Raw genomic sequence first — 18,303 nt, forward strand, 5'->3', positions numbered from 1 at the left:
GCATTGATGAAAGGCCCTGTATTGGCAGTCACAGCCCTTTGCATGCAGATGGACATGGTATAGTATAAACTTTGGGAATTTGCTTGAAGATGTCTGAGCTCACGTCTCCATACCCTTGCAAAGATGACGTGGGTTTTTATGAGCATAAGTGTTAAAGATTTGGGGGTCTGTCTTCTACTCAAAATATGGCATCCAGTGGCAATATCCCTTTTAACACCTTCTCAGGCCTTCTGGAAAGTTTCCAAGTGGAAGACTCCCACCTCTTTAATCATGAGAAAGCACTGGCTCTCCTCTGAATGTCATTCATTCAAGTGTACTGACCTAGCCTGACCTTGTTTAGATTGAGATCTAATGAGCCCACGATCCAAGGTGGTATGGTAGCTCTCAGCAGGCTTTGCAAATAAGCAAGTGTTGTGTTTTTCTGTATGCATATGGTTTAAATTTATCACATCAATAAACAAGTGTCTCACACATTCAAATATGGACTTTACAATGTTGTAGTTAAGACTAAATTGTAGCACTACAAATTGTGATGTCACTTTATAAATATAGAAGGAGACAACGTGGAATATTTATGACCTCAAAACAATGAAGTCCTGTTGGTTGGGTTTTTGTAATTTAAATAATGACATAATACTAAAATTCTTAATCCAAATGGCTCACAAACTTTGGACACGTCTTTCAGAAAAACAGTCACACTAATGGTGCAGGGAAGACAAAATTAAAAAATAGGGCTGTTGATTATAAGAAAGGAGAGATGCATCAGTAGAGTAGCGTAACAGAGATCATCCAAGTTAAAATAAAAACAGCTAGGCTTTAAATTCCAGTGAAAGGTTTGGTTTTGTTTTGTTTTGAGTCGCAGGTTTTGGGAAGGGTTGCTTTTGCTTGTGTTGTTTTGTTGGTTGGGTTTGTTTTTTTTTTTTAATTGCGATAAAACTACCCTCAGCTTCAGTGGAGAATATACTGCCAAATGTAGGTATTTTATGAAGCAAATAAAACTTGAGGCTTTCAAATTAAAAACCAGTCAAGGACAGATTGTGGTACGTACTACTGACATGGATGGATAAAAGTATAGTTGCAACTAGAAAAGTTGTTTGAGCTGTAAAGTTGTGAGTGCTTTTGCAGTATGTGTGCTGGGAGTCCCAGACAGGAGCCTGATGAATCCGATTTTCTTTGGATGATGCTGTGGTCTAGCAGAAGGTACCTCCAGCTGTAAATCCTGACTCTCTGACGCCGGGACAGCACCAGCCCTGCAGAGAGAACAATGCTCTTGCTTCAGACAGCCCACAGTGCATCAATTGCGGTGCTGGAAACAAATGTTGTTAGGGCTCGGTATTTACGTTGGGACCTACAGGGAGGGAGCAACTTGTTCTGTTTTTAATGGAGCGGTCAGGGAGAGGGATAAAAAGCTTTTTGATAATGCAAGGAATGTGGGGGGAAGGGAAGGTACATTTATGCATTTACTGTAAGTATGAAGAAGCAGAGGCCTCTTTATCAGACTGGCTCTAATGATGTGCCACAGTCACTTTATTTGAAAGCTTCATGGCTCACAGAAAAGTAAACAAATTCATTACGTTATTTTTAAAAGAAGATTAACTGTAGTGTGTCGTCTGTTGGACAGCTGCTGTAGTAATCTTTTACAAACACTTTATAAATGACCACCCTCAGTGTTTTCCTGGGCTTTGTGTGGCTGGATTGTTATTTTAGTAAGTACCAGGGTGGCTTTTCGAATGAAAACGTTGTTTCCTGTGTAACAATTACGTACCTACCTTCACCCTAAATATTTTTATTCTCAGCATGAGTTATAAAATGTCTTCTATACAAATGCAACATATGTTGCTTTTTTGCATGTGTTTGCACGTGAATGCTGGCTTTTCCATAAAAATAGCTAAAAAGTATTTTAAACAAAAAAAGCAAATCCTCTTTACTGTCCAGCTCCTATTTATTCTAATTTCTGCTTTCTTGCCCTTTTTTGGTCTTTGAAAACAGAAAGTTGAAAAGATGAGTCAGAATAAACTTAGATGATACATGAATTGACACTGAACAAATGTTTAGTCCTCAGCAAGTGTGTTTGGCAAATAAGATAGTGTTCAGGTATTGTCTTGTTGTTGTGGTTTAACCCCAGCTGGCAACTGAGCCCCACCCAGCCGCTCGCTCACTTCCCCCCGGTGGGGTGGGGGAGAGAATCAGAAGGGTAAAAGTGAGAAAACTCGTGGGCTGAGATAAAGACAGTTCAATAGGTAAAGCAAAAGCCGCACACACAAGCAAAGCAAAACAAGGAATTCATTCACTGCTTCCCATCAGCAGGCAGGTGTTCGGCCATCCCCAGGAAAGCAGGGCTCCATCACGCGTAACAGTTACCTGGGAAGACAAACGCTATCGCTCCGAACGTCCCTCCCTTCCTTCTTCCCCAGCTTTATATGCTGAGCATGACGTCACATGGTGTGGAATATCCCTTGGGTCAGTTGGGGTCAGCTGTCCCGGCCGTGTCCCCTCCCAGCTTCTTGTGCACCCCCAGCACTCGCTGGTGGGGTGGGGTGAGGAGCAGAAAAGGCCTCGACTCTGTGTCAGCACTGCTCAGCAGTAACTGAAACATCCCTGTGTTATCAACACTGTTTCCAGCACAAATCCAAACCATAGCCCCATACTAGCTACGATGAAGAAAATTAACTCTACCCCAGCCAAAACCAGCACACTTGTTTAACCATCCTTTGCTTGACTGTCAGCAAGAATAATGTTATTTAGCACCACGTCTCGATTTTTGTTTGAAAACACTCGACACTCCACCTTTGTAATATCTCAGTTAGTGATAGCCTTGGCTGCAGCGATCACAGTATTGTGGAGTTTGGGATCCTGCTGAGCATGCTGAAGGTTAGTACTAAGACAAAGGTTTTAGATTTTAGAAGAGCAAACTTCAGCTCACTCAGAGCTCAGTTGGGAGGGATTCCGTGGGAAGCTTCCATGGAGGATAAAGGAGGTAGCGAGTGCTGCGAGTTTTTCAAGAACGCTCTCCTGGAAGCACAAAAACAGTTCATCCCCTTAAAAAAGGTAAGGGAAGTAGACGGAGCAAGAGACCCCTTTGGCTTAACTGCGAGCTTCTGAGTCTGCTCAGAACCAAAGAGAAGCATACCAGAGATGGAAAAGTGGACGAATACCTGTTGAGAACTACAAGGGCATCGCCAGGGTATACAGAGATGCAGTTAGAAAAGCAAAAGCTCAGCTTGAATTGAAATTGGCCAGAGATGTCAAAAACTACAAGAAAGGGTTCTCCAGGTACATAAACAGCAAGCAGAAACAGAAGGAAAATATTGGCTCACTGTTAAACAGGAGAGGTGAATTAGTCACCAACAGCACTGAAAAGGCAGAGGTTCTCAACACTTTCTTCACCTCTGTCTTTACCAGCACTGTTGGGCCCCAAGCCTTGGGAACAAAAATCCAGGTTGATGCAAACACAGACCCACCATCAGTGAAGGAAGAATTGGTATGTGAACTGTTACAGGAGCCTGACCCCTACAAATTGATGGACCCTGACAGTATCTGCCCGAGGGTGTTAAGAGAGCTGGCTGACGTTGTTGCAAGGCCGCTCTCCATAATCTTTGAGAAGTCATGAAGATTGGGGAACATCCCAGAAGACTGGAAGAAGGCTAATGTCACCTCCATCTACAAGAAGGGCTTAAGGGAGGATCCAGGAAATTATAGGCACATCAGTCTTACTTCAGTCCCTGGGCAAGTTATGGAACGAATCGTCCTGGGGGCTATCACAAGTCAAATGAAGCACCTGATTGGGAAAAGCCAGCATGAATTCACCAAGGGCAAATCGTGCTTGACAGACCTGATCACCTTCTATGACAAAGTAACCTGCTCGGTTGATGTGGGGCAAATGGTGGATACTGTTTACCTGGATTTCTCCAAGGCTTTTGATACGGTTTCTCATAGCCTTCTCCTAGAGAAACTGATGGCTTACAGTCTAGACAAGTGGTCTGTACAGTGGGTGGGGAACTGGCTGACAGGCTCTACCCAGAGGGTGGTGGTAAATAGCTCCTTTCCAAACTGGCAACCTGTCACAAGTGAGGTTCCCCAGGGATCAACATTGGGCCCAACGCTGTTTAATATCTTCATAAGCAATCTGGATGATGGGATCAAGTGTACCCTGATGAAGTTTGCTGATGATTCCAAACTGTGGTGTGGGGAAGTGGACACTTAGGAAGGGAGAGCCACCCTGCAGGAAGACCTGAATAGGCTGGAAGAGTGGGCTAACAAGAACTTTATGAAGGTCAACAAAGACAAATGTAAAGTCTTGCACCTGGGAAAACATAATCCAGCAGTGCAGCACAGGCTGGGATCTACCTGGCTGGGGAGCAGCTCTGTGGAAAGGGACCTGGAGGTCCTGGTGGACACCAAGGTCAATATGAGTGAATAGTGTGCTGCTGCGGTGGCAAAGAAACCTAACGGGATGCTGGGTTGCATCAACAAGGGCATCACCAGCAGAGATAAAGAAGTCATTATCCCACTCTACTCAGCGCTTGTCAGGCCACACCTGGAATGCTGTGTTCAGTTTTGGTCCCCACTATACAAAAAAGATGTGGACAGGCTGGAGAGGGTCCAGAGAAGGGCCACAAAGATGATCAAAGGACTGGGAAGCCTGCCGTGTGAGGAAAGGCTGAGAGAACTGGGTTTGTTCAGTCTTGAGAAAAGAAGGCTTAGGGGAGACCTTATCACCATGTTCCAGTATTTAAACGGTGGCTACAAAGAAGATGGAGACTTCTTTTTTACAAGGAGTCACATGGAAAAGATAAGGGGTAACGGGTACAAGTTAATCCTGGGGAGGTTCTGATTGGACGTAAAAGGAAAAGTTTTCACAATGAGAACAATCAGCCGTTGGAATAATCTCCCCAGGGAGTGGTGGATTCCCCAACATTGGACACTTTTAAGATTCAGCTGGACAGGGTGCTGGGCCATCTTGTCTAGACTGTGCTTTTGCCAAGAAATTGCCAAGAAAGGTTGGACCAGATGATCCTTGAGGTCCCTTCCAACCTGATATTTATGATTCTATGACAAACATATATATAATTGATAGAACATGAAGGATTTGTCAGTTTATAAAGCGGTTTTAATCAATCTCTTCATAAAGCGATTGATCTTCTTGTGCATTCAGGTTTCAGTTATGGGTTCCTCAAACAGGTGAGGAGGGAGCAGAGGGAGGAGGAAGAGCGTTCCTTTCACACTTGGTTTGGCCTCCATGGGTTTCCAATGCTCTAGTAGAGCACCCCACCTGGCAAGTATGATGCTATAGTAAAGCCGCTGGATCTGAACCAAGTCCACTCTCTGAATGTAATTCTTGTTCTTGGCAATGTTCGTGGTGGTTAGACTCCTTTATCTTGGGATGCGAGATGCTAATACAGGTGCCATAGGCATGGGTGAACCTCCAGACTGCCTTACTTGTCTCTGTCTACTCCACCTTCATTGGCTTGTAGCAAGAGTGTCTTGAGGGACGTGCAGATTTGGAAGAAATACCAGAAAGTGTTTATTTTGAGCAGAAGAATTATGGATCTAAATAACTCAGCAAACACTTGCATGTAATCTCCCCCTGTGCTTGTCATGTAGGAGTCTGCTTCAAAGTCCACTTGTGTACTGATAAGGTAGACATTTCCTGGGCCACCTTACATCAGTGCAATTTCCACTGCTGTCGGTGGGTGGTTTTTCCCTACCCAGAGACCCCATTTCTTATAAATATAGCCTGGCCTCGCAGGAATCTCTTCCTTGCTCAGGTTGTCTTAACAAACCCGGTACAACTGTTGCTGAGGAAGTGAATTAATTAATGGAGTCACTGGCAAATCATTACTGTTTGGGCAACATCTCTATCACATTTCACGTTACTGCGAACACTGTTTCCACAGTGTTGCCCACAGCCCCATCTCTTCGTGTTAAATGTCATGAGCAGGACATTTAAACGGTCTTGACAGAAGGTGCTGAATGTGGTTCGATAAAAAAATGGGAGCCTGACAACCTATTCCAATCTGAGCCCATAATTTAGAAGTGTGTCAATGTTTGCAATTTTAAGTTGGCTACAGATGATAGTAGGTAAGTAGTACAGCACAGCAAACAGGAGCTAAAACCCCTGAGCTCATCACAGGAGCCAATACTTCTAGTATTTTTGCTACTGGATTTCTGTTCTTAACTTGGAAGAGAAGGTGATATATAAATGGTCCTTGTGCATACCTTTAGCCTGCGTTTTATCGCAGTGCCTGACTCATAGAGGTGGCTAAGAAGCAGCAGTTCCTTAAACCACGATGAAGGTGTCAAAGTTTTATTTGGGACTATGTGAGGTCTATAACAATCATATAAGCTAAGAATTAGCACCACCCCTTCAATCTTGGACTTGGAAATATCTAAAAGCAAGACCAGTGCCATGGTAAGAGTCGTTTGCAGAATTTCATACCTTTTTCAGTTGTTACTGGGAGGTTGCACAGCAGAGGTGGCTTCATAGCGTCCAAATCCCTCCTGCTTCCTGAGGTACGTAGGGGTTTGGATACCTAGAAGCTACTTTGTCTACAGTTTTGTGAAGGTCTGTGTATGATGATCATTAGAGTAGTTAGGGTTCTGTAATGAGTAAAGCGCTCTCTGTCTCTCAGGGAAATCTTGAAGAGGGTGCTGAGGAAACAGCCATCTCGTATTAGACCAGCTGCGATTTTTTTATGCTTCTAGTTGATACTTAACAATTCACTGGGACTATTGTCTGGAAAGAGACCAACCTCTCACAGACTTCTAGGAGACTTCCCAGCTAGAACGCAATCTGGCCGCTGTCGTTAGAGACAACAAAAAATGTTTTTACAAATATATTAATGGCAAAAAGAGAGCCAAGGAGAATCTCCATCCTTTATTGGATGTGGGGGGGAACATTGTCACTGAGGATGAGGAAAAGGCTGAGGTACTTAATGCCTTCTTTGCCTCAGTCTTTAACAGTCAGACCAGTTACCCTCAGGGTATTCAGCCCCCTGAGCTGGAAGACTGGGACGGCGAGCAGGATAAACCACCACGGCAACGAAGCTGGTGAAGGGTCTGGAGAACAAGTCTTACGAGGAGCGGCTGAGGGAACTGGGGTTGTTTAGCCTGGAGAAAAGGAGACTGAGGGGAGACCTCATCGCTCTCTACAACTCCCTGAAAGGAGGTTGTAGCGAGGTGGGTGTTGGTCTCTTTTCCCAAGTAACAAGCGATAGGACGAGAGGAAATGGCCTCAAGTTGCACCAGGGGAGGTTTAGATTGGACATGAGGAAAAATTTCTTTATTGAAAGAGTGGTGAAACATTGGAACAGGCTGCCCAGGGAAGTGGTTGAGTCCCCATCCCCAGAGGTATTTAAAAGACGTGTAGATGAGGCGCTTAGGGACATGGTTTAGTGGGCATGGTGGTGTTGGGTCGACGGTTGGACTCGATGATCTTAGAGGTCTTTTCCAACCTTAATGATTCTGATTCTGTGAGTCCCTGGAGTCAATCTTACCTTGCTATGCAACAGCTCTCTATTCCTATACTGCGTGATCTCACTCTGGATTTTCCCTGATAAACTCAGCATATCTATTTAATGCTCTTCACCTGTATGCGAAATAAATATTTTCATTTGGGGTATACTTATGCATATATTTATAGTAATTTGGTTTTCAATATGAATAATTAACTGTTCTGTCTGCAAACCTAAGGAAACTTCAACCTTTGTGGGATATATGTGTGTACGTTTATGCATGATTGTGCATATGTTTACCCAAGATTGCTAAAGGATCTCCAAGAGGTCTGGATGAAGATGGTAGTTGTCACATCTTCTCCTTTGGCATAATGGAGATGAAGCCCCTGTGTGGCAGACAGAGGTTTTCTCAGTCCAGGGAAGTGTGAGGTTACACAACAAACAGAAACTAAGGATCTTAAGGAAACCCTACTTCTCCCACTTAAATGTGTGTAGGTTTAAAAAAGAAAATAAAATTCTGTACCCTCCCTCCTCTGCGAAACAGCCTCTGCTGTTCACATTCCCCCCTCACGTTTGAGTATGAGAGAACAAACAGCACAACAAATCTTAGGTATGATGTTTATTACATAGCTAGAAGGTGCTCAGATTACTGTACTGCTGAGAACAGTATAATCATCTGTAGAGGGCAATTCTGCAGATTTCTGCAAGTGCAGTATTTACAGTTCTGTGGATTGAGCAGAGTAGAGAGGTGATGGAAGTATAGTGAAGAGTAAAATTATGAAGCTTGAAGCTTCTGGTTTTAAATATTGCCTGTGCCCTTCAATTGCATTTATGTGTATTTTGTTCACTTTCCTATAGAAATATAAACATTTTATTTAAATGTTGATTATTTCAGGTAACAAAAGAAGAGGAAGAACTTACAGCAGAGGAAAGAAGGAAACTGGAAAGAAAATTAAAAAAAGAGCGCAAGAAGAAAGAAAAACAGCTGATGAGGGAAGCTGGAGTCTCTACTAAAAAGGTGGAGGCCAAAAAGCAGTCGGGATCTGAGCTGGCTCTGGCCTATTTAACCAGGTAAGAATACTAAAACCATTGCAGGTGCTCCCTACAGAAGTAAGCTGTAAACTGTGCCAGAAATCCAGAACAAGCTGAACCAAGTAATAACACGTTAAAGGAAATTGCTGTAGTTAAGTACTAAGTTAATGTTTCATCTCAGTTGACACCCTATCATACAGTTGATCACCCTATTGTATTTATATCACAGGAACAACTGAAGGATGTTAAATATGGTGGAAACATTTTATAGAAAGACAGCTCCTGTCCTGAAGATCTTATTGTTGATACATAAATATCACTGGGTTAGCTGCACTTACAAAGATGAAAGGCACATTGCAGAAAAGATTGCATGGAGGAAATTAGTTTTATTTCTTAAGTGCACTCTTTTAAGCAGAGGAGTTTCAGTTATTCTCTTTATATAAGCAAACTGCATGGAGAGGTTAAGCATGGAGTCTGAATTTAACCGACTGCATGATATTTGGATTTTTGTAAATTAAGATGGGATTATGCCATTATTTTAAAGTTAATAGTGTACAATGCCTTATTTTTGCATACCAAAGTATATAGCAAGTATAGTGGCTGATTTCAGATTGGAAGCAATTACTTCATCTAGTTAGTGTACTTTTTTAGAATACTTAAAATTCCACCATAAAGCAAAGTCTATGGTTGAAATAAAGGACTACAACAAAGCATTCATAGTACCCTACAGACAGTAAGAGGTCATGTATAAACAGGACGATAGTGTTTATTTTTTTCCAAACTGCAAAATATACCCTGTCTGTAAGACCTCCAGAAGACTGGTGTGTTACAAATAGCGGGTTACCACATGGAATAATTCCAGGGTTACATCTCTGGCCATGCTCAAAACTGAAGCATCCAGACTGTCTGAACTGTTACTTATCACTCTCAGTGGGGAGGGAGGAAATTAATTGCATTCCAGGCAGAGGGACTTGTGCATTTTTGTTACGTAACCCTCAGCACGCAGCGATAGCAAAATGACAATAATATTTTTGATCTGGAAAACAGCTGGAGTAGTTCAACACTGTTTTGAACTGCAAACGGATTGACAGCTTTGAACCATCTGCTCAGACTATACTCTGGTATGTGTGCTAGTAAGTGGTGGATCTAGAGATAATGGTTTTCAGGTTTGGAAAGCAAAGGAACAAGCCGTGGGTTTTTGTTTGATATTCCACTGTTATCTGTATGGATTTTTGCATTGTTAGGTGCAAGAATATGAAACTATATTTGAACTAATATTTGAACCAATTTGACTCTAGAGTTTCACTCAACCTGTACCAAATTACCTTGAAATAGTAAACCTGCTATGTTATTTGGCCTTGTCATACACAGAGTCCAAGGGCTATACACACAACAATAGGTTGTGTGGAATTACTTAAGCAACAGACAGTTTGAATTTTCTAGACTTAACAGGGATAGTCATAAGATGCTGAACTGCCAAGCAAACAACCATAGACAGTGTTCAAGACCCAAATGTCCCAGAACCATCTTGCACCATTGTAAATTACAGAAAAACAGCTTAATCCTTTTACACCTCAGATGTTTTTTCAACCCAGCAAGATTGGAAGAAGAAACAACTGGATTTAAAGTAATCAGAGAAGTAATATATTAGCTGGGGAAGGGAAACTAAAATCTGAGCTCTGGAAGTCCATGGTAAAACCCCCAGCAACTTCAGTGGGTCAAGGATTTCAGTTTATGTGTTTTTGTAGGGCTACAGGTGAGAATAATATGTGGGAGGATAAGTTAATCTTAGAGATGCAAGAGATTAATATAATTGGAAGTAAACAGAAGGGTGCTGTGGATTTATGTTTTGCCCCACCTACAATAAAAAGTCTTACATGACATAAGGGTTGCTAAGTGAAGTGGCATCTTAATTCCCTGATGACGTGAATCTCCTGTAGCACAGGTGGAACTTGAAGTACCATATGATAACTAAAACTGTCATTTTTATTTACTAAGAGACTATTTGCAGCATGAGAGCACGAGCATATGAAGCTTTAGCCTATGGCAGGAAAATACTGAATTTGTTTTAGTGAAATTTTGTTTGATAACTTTAAAAGAAAAATGCTAGAAAGCATTCAGTGAAAGATTTTTGTTACACATCTAGACTCTTGACATGCAAGGGAAAATTCAACTTATTTTGTACGTCATATGTATTTTAAGAGGTAGTAGTTCCCTGAGAACGCAGAATCATCTTTTCTGGTATGTGGGATTCTTCACCAGGAGAATAAATTTCCGTTTCAAGGAGTAAGGTCAGGGAGAAGTAGCAAAATTTTACTTGGAGGAAATAAAACATAGTTAATAACAGTTACTGTTTTGTGGGGGGGTCCTGTGCTTAGAAAGCCCTACTTCTGCGATAGCTTTGTATGTTCCATTTAAAAAATAAAATGGAAGTAGCAGGCAGCCCACAGGCAGCACTCCTCTCTTTGCTGAGGCAAAGGTGACTTTCACAAAGACGTGCCTCATCCTTTTAGTCGAGATGAGTTAATGAAGAGAGCATTGATGAGAGGGAGTAAGGCATGCAGCGTGCGGGGGGCAGGACCGCTAATTGCATACTGCCCTTCCTGATGGCTTTGAGACCAGCACTGCAGCAACGGAGCTAGATTCAGGGCGATGTTTCACACGAAGAGCAATGCTAGACCAAGGCACGTGGCCGTCCGTGACAGCACTGCCGCTGTGTGCGCCCGCTGCTGGGGACTGCTGGGGGTCTTCGTAAACCTCCGTACTGCTGGGTACAGTGTGCTACAAGCTGACCAGTTCTTCCAGTTTTCCAGGTTTGTTAGAGTCTAAAAACAAATAGTCCTTGATGCTTTGCCAGCCTCCAGAGAGGTCAAATTATCATTTTATTGGAGGACCATCCTAGCAATTGAGAGGCTTTTTTCCCCCATGCATATGGGATGGCCTCATGCAACAGCAGCTGATGCCAACTAGCAAACTGCAGTCCCTAGCTAGACCTGAGGGTGAGCTGGGTGACATTGATAGCTCAGGCTTTTCAGCTGCTTTCTCATTTGAATGAGAGCAGGATGGGCATCCACCAGGTTTTGCACTCCTAATAGAGGAGAAGCAGCCAAATGGTTCCTGGTTTTTTCCTCTCTCACTTTGTGTTGGCCTGTGGGAAAAGGAAAGGAGGAGAAAAAAATGTCTTTGCTTCACCATTTTTTATCTCACCTTTCCCCTCAATGAGATAAGCTCATCTGTCTGATGCAGCAATCACAGCATGCCTGTGGAAATGGAAGAAAGTCACCACTGTCAGATTCTCCAGCTTGTTGGGGCAGCAGAGAGGGAGATCTGAAGATATATAGAGGATTAAAAATAGGGAGCTAAAGTGAAAAGGGAAGCAGAAAGGTTATAAAACTATGAGCAGGAAAAAAGAAAATGCGAAATAATGAAAAAAAAAACCCAGAGTGGTACTGAACAGAAGAGAAAAAAACCTGTAAAACTACTGCAGAGGAATAGGGAAGAGCAGGAGTGAGGGAGTATTAGTGGTTGAATAAACTGCACAAATCTCTTCCTTTTAATGATGATAGGCCTTTTTTCTTTATGATGGTAAGTGATGATGCAGGTTTAAAGCCAAGATTAGAATGTCTCATTACTTTGATTCTTGGAAAATATAAAATAAAAATCCATCCTTTTCTGAGCATTAAGCGCCTTCAAGTGAAAAGATGTTGCAATTCATGAGAATGGTAATTAGACTTAATTATAACCTAACTGACCTTCTGTGGTGTTAAAGTGTTGGCAGAATTTGTTTGTCTTGGCAAGCCACTCTCTCCTAGAAACATTTCTGGTTTTGTGTTTGGCTTAGAAAGTTAATTGCTGTATGGATCTGCCCATATGGTTTTCTCCATCACCCATCAAAGGAATAGACAGAGATCTGAAAAGATGTCACTAGAAGTATGTGGAATTACAAGATTGATATCATCTGAAGTAGAAGTAATAGATACTATCGTTAGCTGGATATTGCTGTGAATTATCTAAGCCTTGCAATATTATTTATTACATGTTAAAATTTCAAAAATAAGCTGCTGGAGCACATTTATTTTCTCTCTGTAATGATTTATGTTATACTAGTAATATGTGTCACCAGAATGTTTCCCAAAGCATTGTCTTTTCAGTTTCCTTTATAGATCTTACTTTTCTCATCCCTAACTTAAATTTGGGTGAGATTCAGAGAATGTCAGAGACTTCTTCAGGGGGAAAAAAAAAAGATGCTTATAAGAATAATACAAAGCAAGGACACGTTACAGAAACACAAAAGTGAGACACAGAATTTCCCATCGAGTGGGGAAATAATCTGACTCTGCAGAACACAAGGTGGTTTTTGCTGAGTGCAGTGGCAATACTGCTGAAAGCAGTGTACAAACCAGGGCGGTTGTTTATCTGCTGTGTTTGCAGAATGGAAACAGATCCCAGTCCTCAGCCAAACATTATTAGAAACAGTGCCAAGCATGGGAGATTTTAAAGCTGAAATGTTGCTCTTCCTTTCAGAGAACATAGAAATCTGAGGGGCATTGCTGTAAGCATTTATATATATATATATATATATATATATATATTTATTTATTTGTTTGTATATATTTTATGTATAAAGTATATAAAGTTGATGCTTACTCCTGCTTGGAGCAGAGGCCATCTGGAGAAGGGAATTAATAGGTAGCTTAGTGTTCATTCAGTGTTAGCATCTAGGAAGTTTCTGATTTTTGAAGGAACCAGTGGAAGCTTGTCCTGGGCTGTAAAGAAGGCAGCAACATTTGAGATTTGTGGCCGAACAGCTGAGATGAAGGTGGCCCTTCAGGAAATCAGAAAACCATTCATCCTACCACATTTGGGACCAGGTGACTATATTGAGAGAGCTTCTGCACAAATACAACCACATTCATTAATGTTGAAAAATAGTTTTTAAATTTACATCGAGTGGGCTTGTGTCAGGTTTAGTTTGCTTCGTTGATCCATAACATTTTGAAGCTGATTTTCCTCTCACTCTTAAGTACTTTTTTTTAGCTGCGGTCAGTGATGACTTTTGATGTTTGATTCTGAACTTATTTAAGTCATTCTCATTGCTGGTGGCCTTAATCTTTATTAATTTCAAACTTGGCACTGGTGTTGATGTTTCACCATCAATGGCTTAAGCTTTTAGATATTAAGAGTAACCGATACACTAGAAATCTAAACATACAGATTTTTTTTCTTCCTCCAGAGACTGAGGCTTTAGGTTTGATAGCAACTAACATTAGCATTTAGTGTCATTTCTCCTTCCTCCACCCTCCAGGATGGAGAATGAGTTTCCTTCCTGATAGGTAGGTGCAGCATATGTAAAAACTCATCCATTATCTTGAATTTCATAAACTATTGGAGAACTGCTCAAGTGATGACTCTCAATTAGCCAGTAGCAAAAATAGTACATGAACTTAAGAGAAGCTATTGTAACTAGACACAGCAATGTTGCTGAATTCCCTTCAACAACTGTCTTGAAAGAGCAGCTTTTCTTCAAAGATGAGGGGAATAGTGATGGAGGCTAGTTTTGCTTTAATAATCATAGGGCTATTTTTTAAAGGTTCTGGGGCAAGCATTAACTATGGATGTAATTATTCCATGCATACATGCTTCTAGTCATTTTGTCACATTCATTAGTTCCGTAAGAAGCCTCATGAATCCAGAGAGTCAGATACAGGATAAATTTCCATTTGGTGTTGTTCTGTGGCCATGTTTTACGTGAACTTGGGCAGGCACTTGCTACTATCTGATTTCAAAGGCTTGCACTTTTCCTAATACTCTAGAGATCAGTGAATTTGTTTTAGCACTTCTCCAACTTTCTATATTGCTTGACTTTTAATTTCTACCAGGGCCTGACCTGCCTCTAAGTGGGATTCCTCTCCTTGACCTAAATCAGCATGTCTGTAAAACTGAGTGTTTTCCAATTGATACTAATAGTTGGACAGATCTTCCTCATTTTAAAGGAAGCCACTGTCTCTGTTCGTGGCAGAGAAAAGTAGTCTCATCTTATTAAGAGTGAATTACCTTATAATTATCCTACACTCCCTTGTGTAACTTCAGTACCCCATGGCATCTGATGAAGCCACGTCAGTTTGTTTGCAGTTCCCTAGCAGCCCCGGCATTACTCAGAAACTCTCCAAAGCGCTCTGTTGCAATGCCCACACCTTTCCTATTTTTAGGGTGCTGGTATGCTGGTAGTTATTCTTGTGGGGGTAGGTGGAGAGGGCATATTCACTCTACAGATTTGGTGCTGCTTAGGGCTAGTCTATAAACGTACTCAAGCATGTTATCTTCTGCAGAAGGCAAAGCTTGCTGTTAGGGTATATGAAGCAGAAAAATTATTCTGCTATGTTGGACCTGTTATTGAGCAAGGCTTTCTAAATCATTGTCTTGCCCCACATTTTGTAAATAACTTCTCCCCTTCCTGGTGTTTACATCCCTCACGTGGCAGTATTGGTTTTCTCAACCTCACTGCCCCTTCGGTGAAGTGGTACATCCGTAATCCTTCATCTGTTGCTAGTCCTTCTAGACACTGATGTCCTCTATTGCTCTTCTTTGAACTTCTGTGTCTGTGATCGTTCTGGAAACGCGAGACCTGGAACCAAACACGCTGTTTTACTGGAGTCACCTTCCAGCTTCATGCAGAAGGGACGGACAGTCTGCGATTCCTTCCTGCTCCCTGTCACTCTGCTTTGGATTATGAGCAACAATGTTGGATTCATCTTTGAGCCATAGCACATTGAGATTTCACATTTAATTTGGTGCACACTGAAAACCTTTGATTTTTTTCTCTTCCCAAACTATTACTCGGTTTTGTGTTAATGACAGTGTTGGCACAAAGATGCCAGCTATAGCCATAATAGATTTTTCACTGACTGTAAAAGGGACAGTGCTTCTCATCCTATTTCAGCCTGGCTGCAGCAAGTCAGATACCCTACTGTTTCAGAGTTGGCTTTATGATACACATTTCCAGATGTTAGTATTCTCATTATCATCTGATTATTCAAACTACGCATTTAGGATTCTGTGAATGTCACGTTACACTCTCGGTAATAGCACCATACAGCTTTTGCCTGTTTAATCAAGATGTCTGATGGCAGCCCGACTTGATGATTTTCAGTCCCTGTGATACACTCATTGACTTCTGGATTCACTTTTCTGTATCTTGGTGGCAAGTGATACGCAGAACTGTGTTGGAGCCATGCCAGTGTTTTTCTAACCCCCGCATGACATCCACAGGATGTCATGTTGTGCAGGAATTGCTTTTAAACTGTTATTAACTTCTTGGTGGGTTAGCTGCTTTTTATGGTTCTAATACAACAATTTGCTGCTTTGCAAGAAGCACATTAACATCTTTTAATTTACTGTTCCTTACGTATATCTCGTCTCTTTTTCCATCTATAAATAGTAGAGCTATCCAGACTGAGCGAGATCCAGGCTTTGCCTGAAGAAAGCTCATCAAAAAAAGGCAGGCAACAATTCTGGTCCGCAGCTCTTCCACAAGAGTCCAACTTTGCAATGCAGGTGGTTAAAGAGATGCCTGCGCTGGCGCTGAACAGAGGAAGGTTCCTGCTTGACACGATGCTGTGCAGAAATACTGACTCGGGTCTGGAAGCTGAATAACCAGATTAACACCCAAATGAGCCTGAATTAAGAAGTCGTGGCTCTTGGCAAATGAGCTCAGGCACTGCACGGAGCTGATTTATAAGTTATACTGCTTCCAGTGCCAGAGCGGGCACTGAGGCTTCTTTAGCTGTTACTGAAGATAAACTTGTTGTCAGTTAAAGCTAATGCTGACAAATAATAGTATTATTTACTACATAATTCTAAAAACAGCAACCAAAAGTAAGAATAAAAAACAACTTTAAGTAACTTTAAGCTCAGAGCCAATCTCAGCTATTTTTACCAAGAATTTCTGGAAAGAAAATGAACCATAGGAATACATTCTGGGTATCTGTAATACTGTCCTGGAAATGTTCCAGATGGACAGAATTACTTTTTTTTTTATAATTTCAGTCATTTCTAGGAAGTCCTCTCCATACTGGTGTATCAAGTTTTGAAGAACCTAGGTACTTACAAATATTTTTGGATGTATTTTGCCATTTCTAGCTTGCTGGGTAAGCAACTCTGGTTTCTAGAGAGAAAACAGGTGATTGCTTTGAAGATTCTGAAATGTCATGTTTTAAGACTTTTAAGCTTAGTTATACGTGGAAGTTCTCAGATGTTGCAGATATTTCTGTGGTATTTTCAACTCATTCAGAAGTAGGAAGTTTCAGAAAGATAAACGATTGCATGATTTTCCAGCAAAATTAGTAAATGCTTATGATGCAACTCATTCAATTGAGCTTTGGAAAAGCAACTGGACTAACAGTACTTTCCCTGAACCAAACCTCTTATGGTTTAGCTATTAATATTATTCTGGGTAAACTCCTTTCTATAGGGAATGGTTTTGGAGTAGCTTTCTTACCCCTTTGCTTAGCGCTAATGTATGGCTTAAGAAGAGAAGGAAAGGGAAGCTCATGTCCCTGCTAAATTTGTCTTGGTCAGAGTCAGTAGCTGTTCTATCTTCCTAAATCTGCTCATCGTCCTATTTAGTTTATGGCAGAGGAAAGAGATTTCTTCTTGTAATTTCCATAACCATAAATGGTCACTAAATTTAACAAAAAGGGAGAAATAGATTAGGAAACTCTAATCCTGCTTTACGGCTCCAAATCAAATAATTCGTCTTTCTAAATCTTTGAATTAATTTTATGGAAGGTCACAAGTACACATCTCAAAGCATATTTCAGTAAAAGCTGCAGAGTGATTTACTTTGAAACCTTCTGTCTCTTTGCGCTTCTACCATTTTTTCAGTGTGAAACAAAGCTGTCAAAATATTTACTTGGGCATTTGGTTCAAACATTCTCATAGGGAAATACTGTATTTAATAGCATCATTAACATGAATTCACAAATCCTTTCATCTGACATCTATCATTTACAGGATCAGCTGAAAAATATGTTATTGACTAACCATCCCCATCTTTAAAGGGATTTTTATTTTTGTTTTTAAAAAAATATTTTCTCTATCTTTTCCCCATCATAGTAATGGTAATTTGCTTTTCCATAATACCTTTCCTGATAGCATATCATGACTGTATTTTGACAAAATAAATGAAAAATATTTTGATACTAATTTATTCACTCTTGTTATGACAGCTTTTGTGAAGTTGTTATATTACCCCATTTTTCAGATGGATAAATTAAACAGTGATGAAGTTTGTGACTCACCAAAGTCCTTGTGCTATCGAAAGGTCTCCTTTCAAGCAAGTGACACGAGGGAAACTAGACATAACTTTCTTCTCATCTGAACACAGGCTCTGTTTTCTTTGGCCCTATACCAATGTCTGGTCCCAACAGACCTGTAGGATTTTTCTCAATTCCTTATTTTGAAAGAGGAGTTTGCATGGATTTTTTTCTGTAGTGGCGCCCCAAGACATTCCTAAAGGCCACTAGCATCTATACTAATCTCTGGGTGGGCATGCAATGTATGGATTAATATTCCAAATCCTCCTAGCTACTTTGGGAGAGGTTTCTGTTCTTCCATGGTTGGGGTCTCCTTTGCAGTATTGCTGCAGCTGACCAGAGCAGCTTTATTCCACTTTATTGCTGCTGATAAAACTAGGAACAAAAATTCCCGAATTAGCCGGCTGGAGGTTACAGACAGCATTTTTATCCTCAGTCACATATACAAGATTTTTCTCCTGCATATGATCTTGTATCAGATGAGATTGGTGGCTCTTAAGATG

General features: G+C 41.1%; 1 protein-coding gene across 3 annotated transcripts in view; it reads left to right on the forward strand.

Moving 5' to 3' along the window:
* The window catches only part of CHLSN (cholesin), a 137,893-nt gene that overhangs the window by 103,008 nt on the left and 16,582 nt on the right, over positions 1-18,303 (forward strand). For all 3 annotated transcript variants that reach the window (XM_076351329.1, XM_076351328.1, XM_076351330.1), the window contains exon 3: positions 8,350-8,525. In XM_076351329.1, coding sequence (XP_076207444.1) covers positions 8,350-8,525 — 176 coding nt within the window. The remainder of the gene's footprint in view (positions 1-8,349; positions 8,526-18,303) is intronic.

Source organism: Aptenodytes patagonicus, chromosome 13 (assembly GCF_965638725.1).
Source record: "Aptenodytes patagonicus chromosome 13, bAptPat1.pri.cur, whole genome shotgun sequence".
NCBI lineage: Eukaryota > Metazoa > Chordata > Aves > Sphenisciformes > Spheniscidae > Aptenodytes > Aptenodytes patagonicus.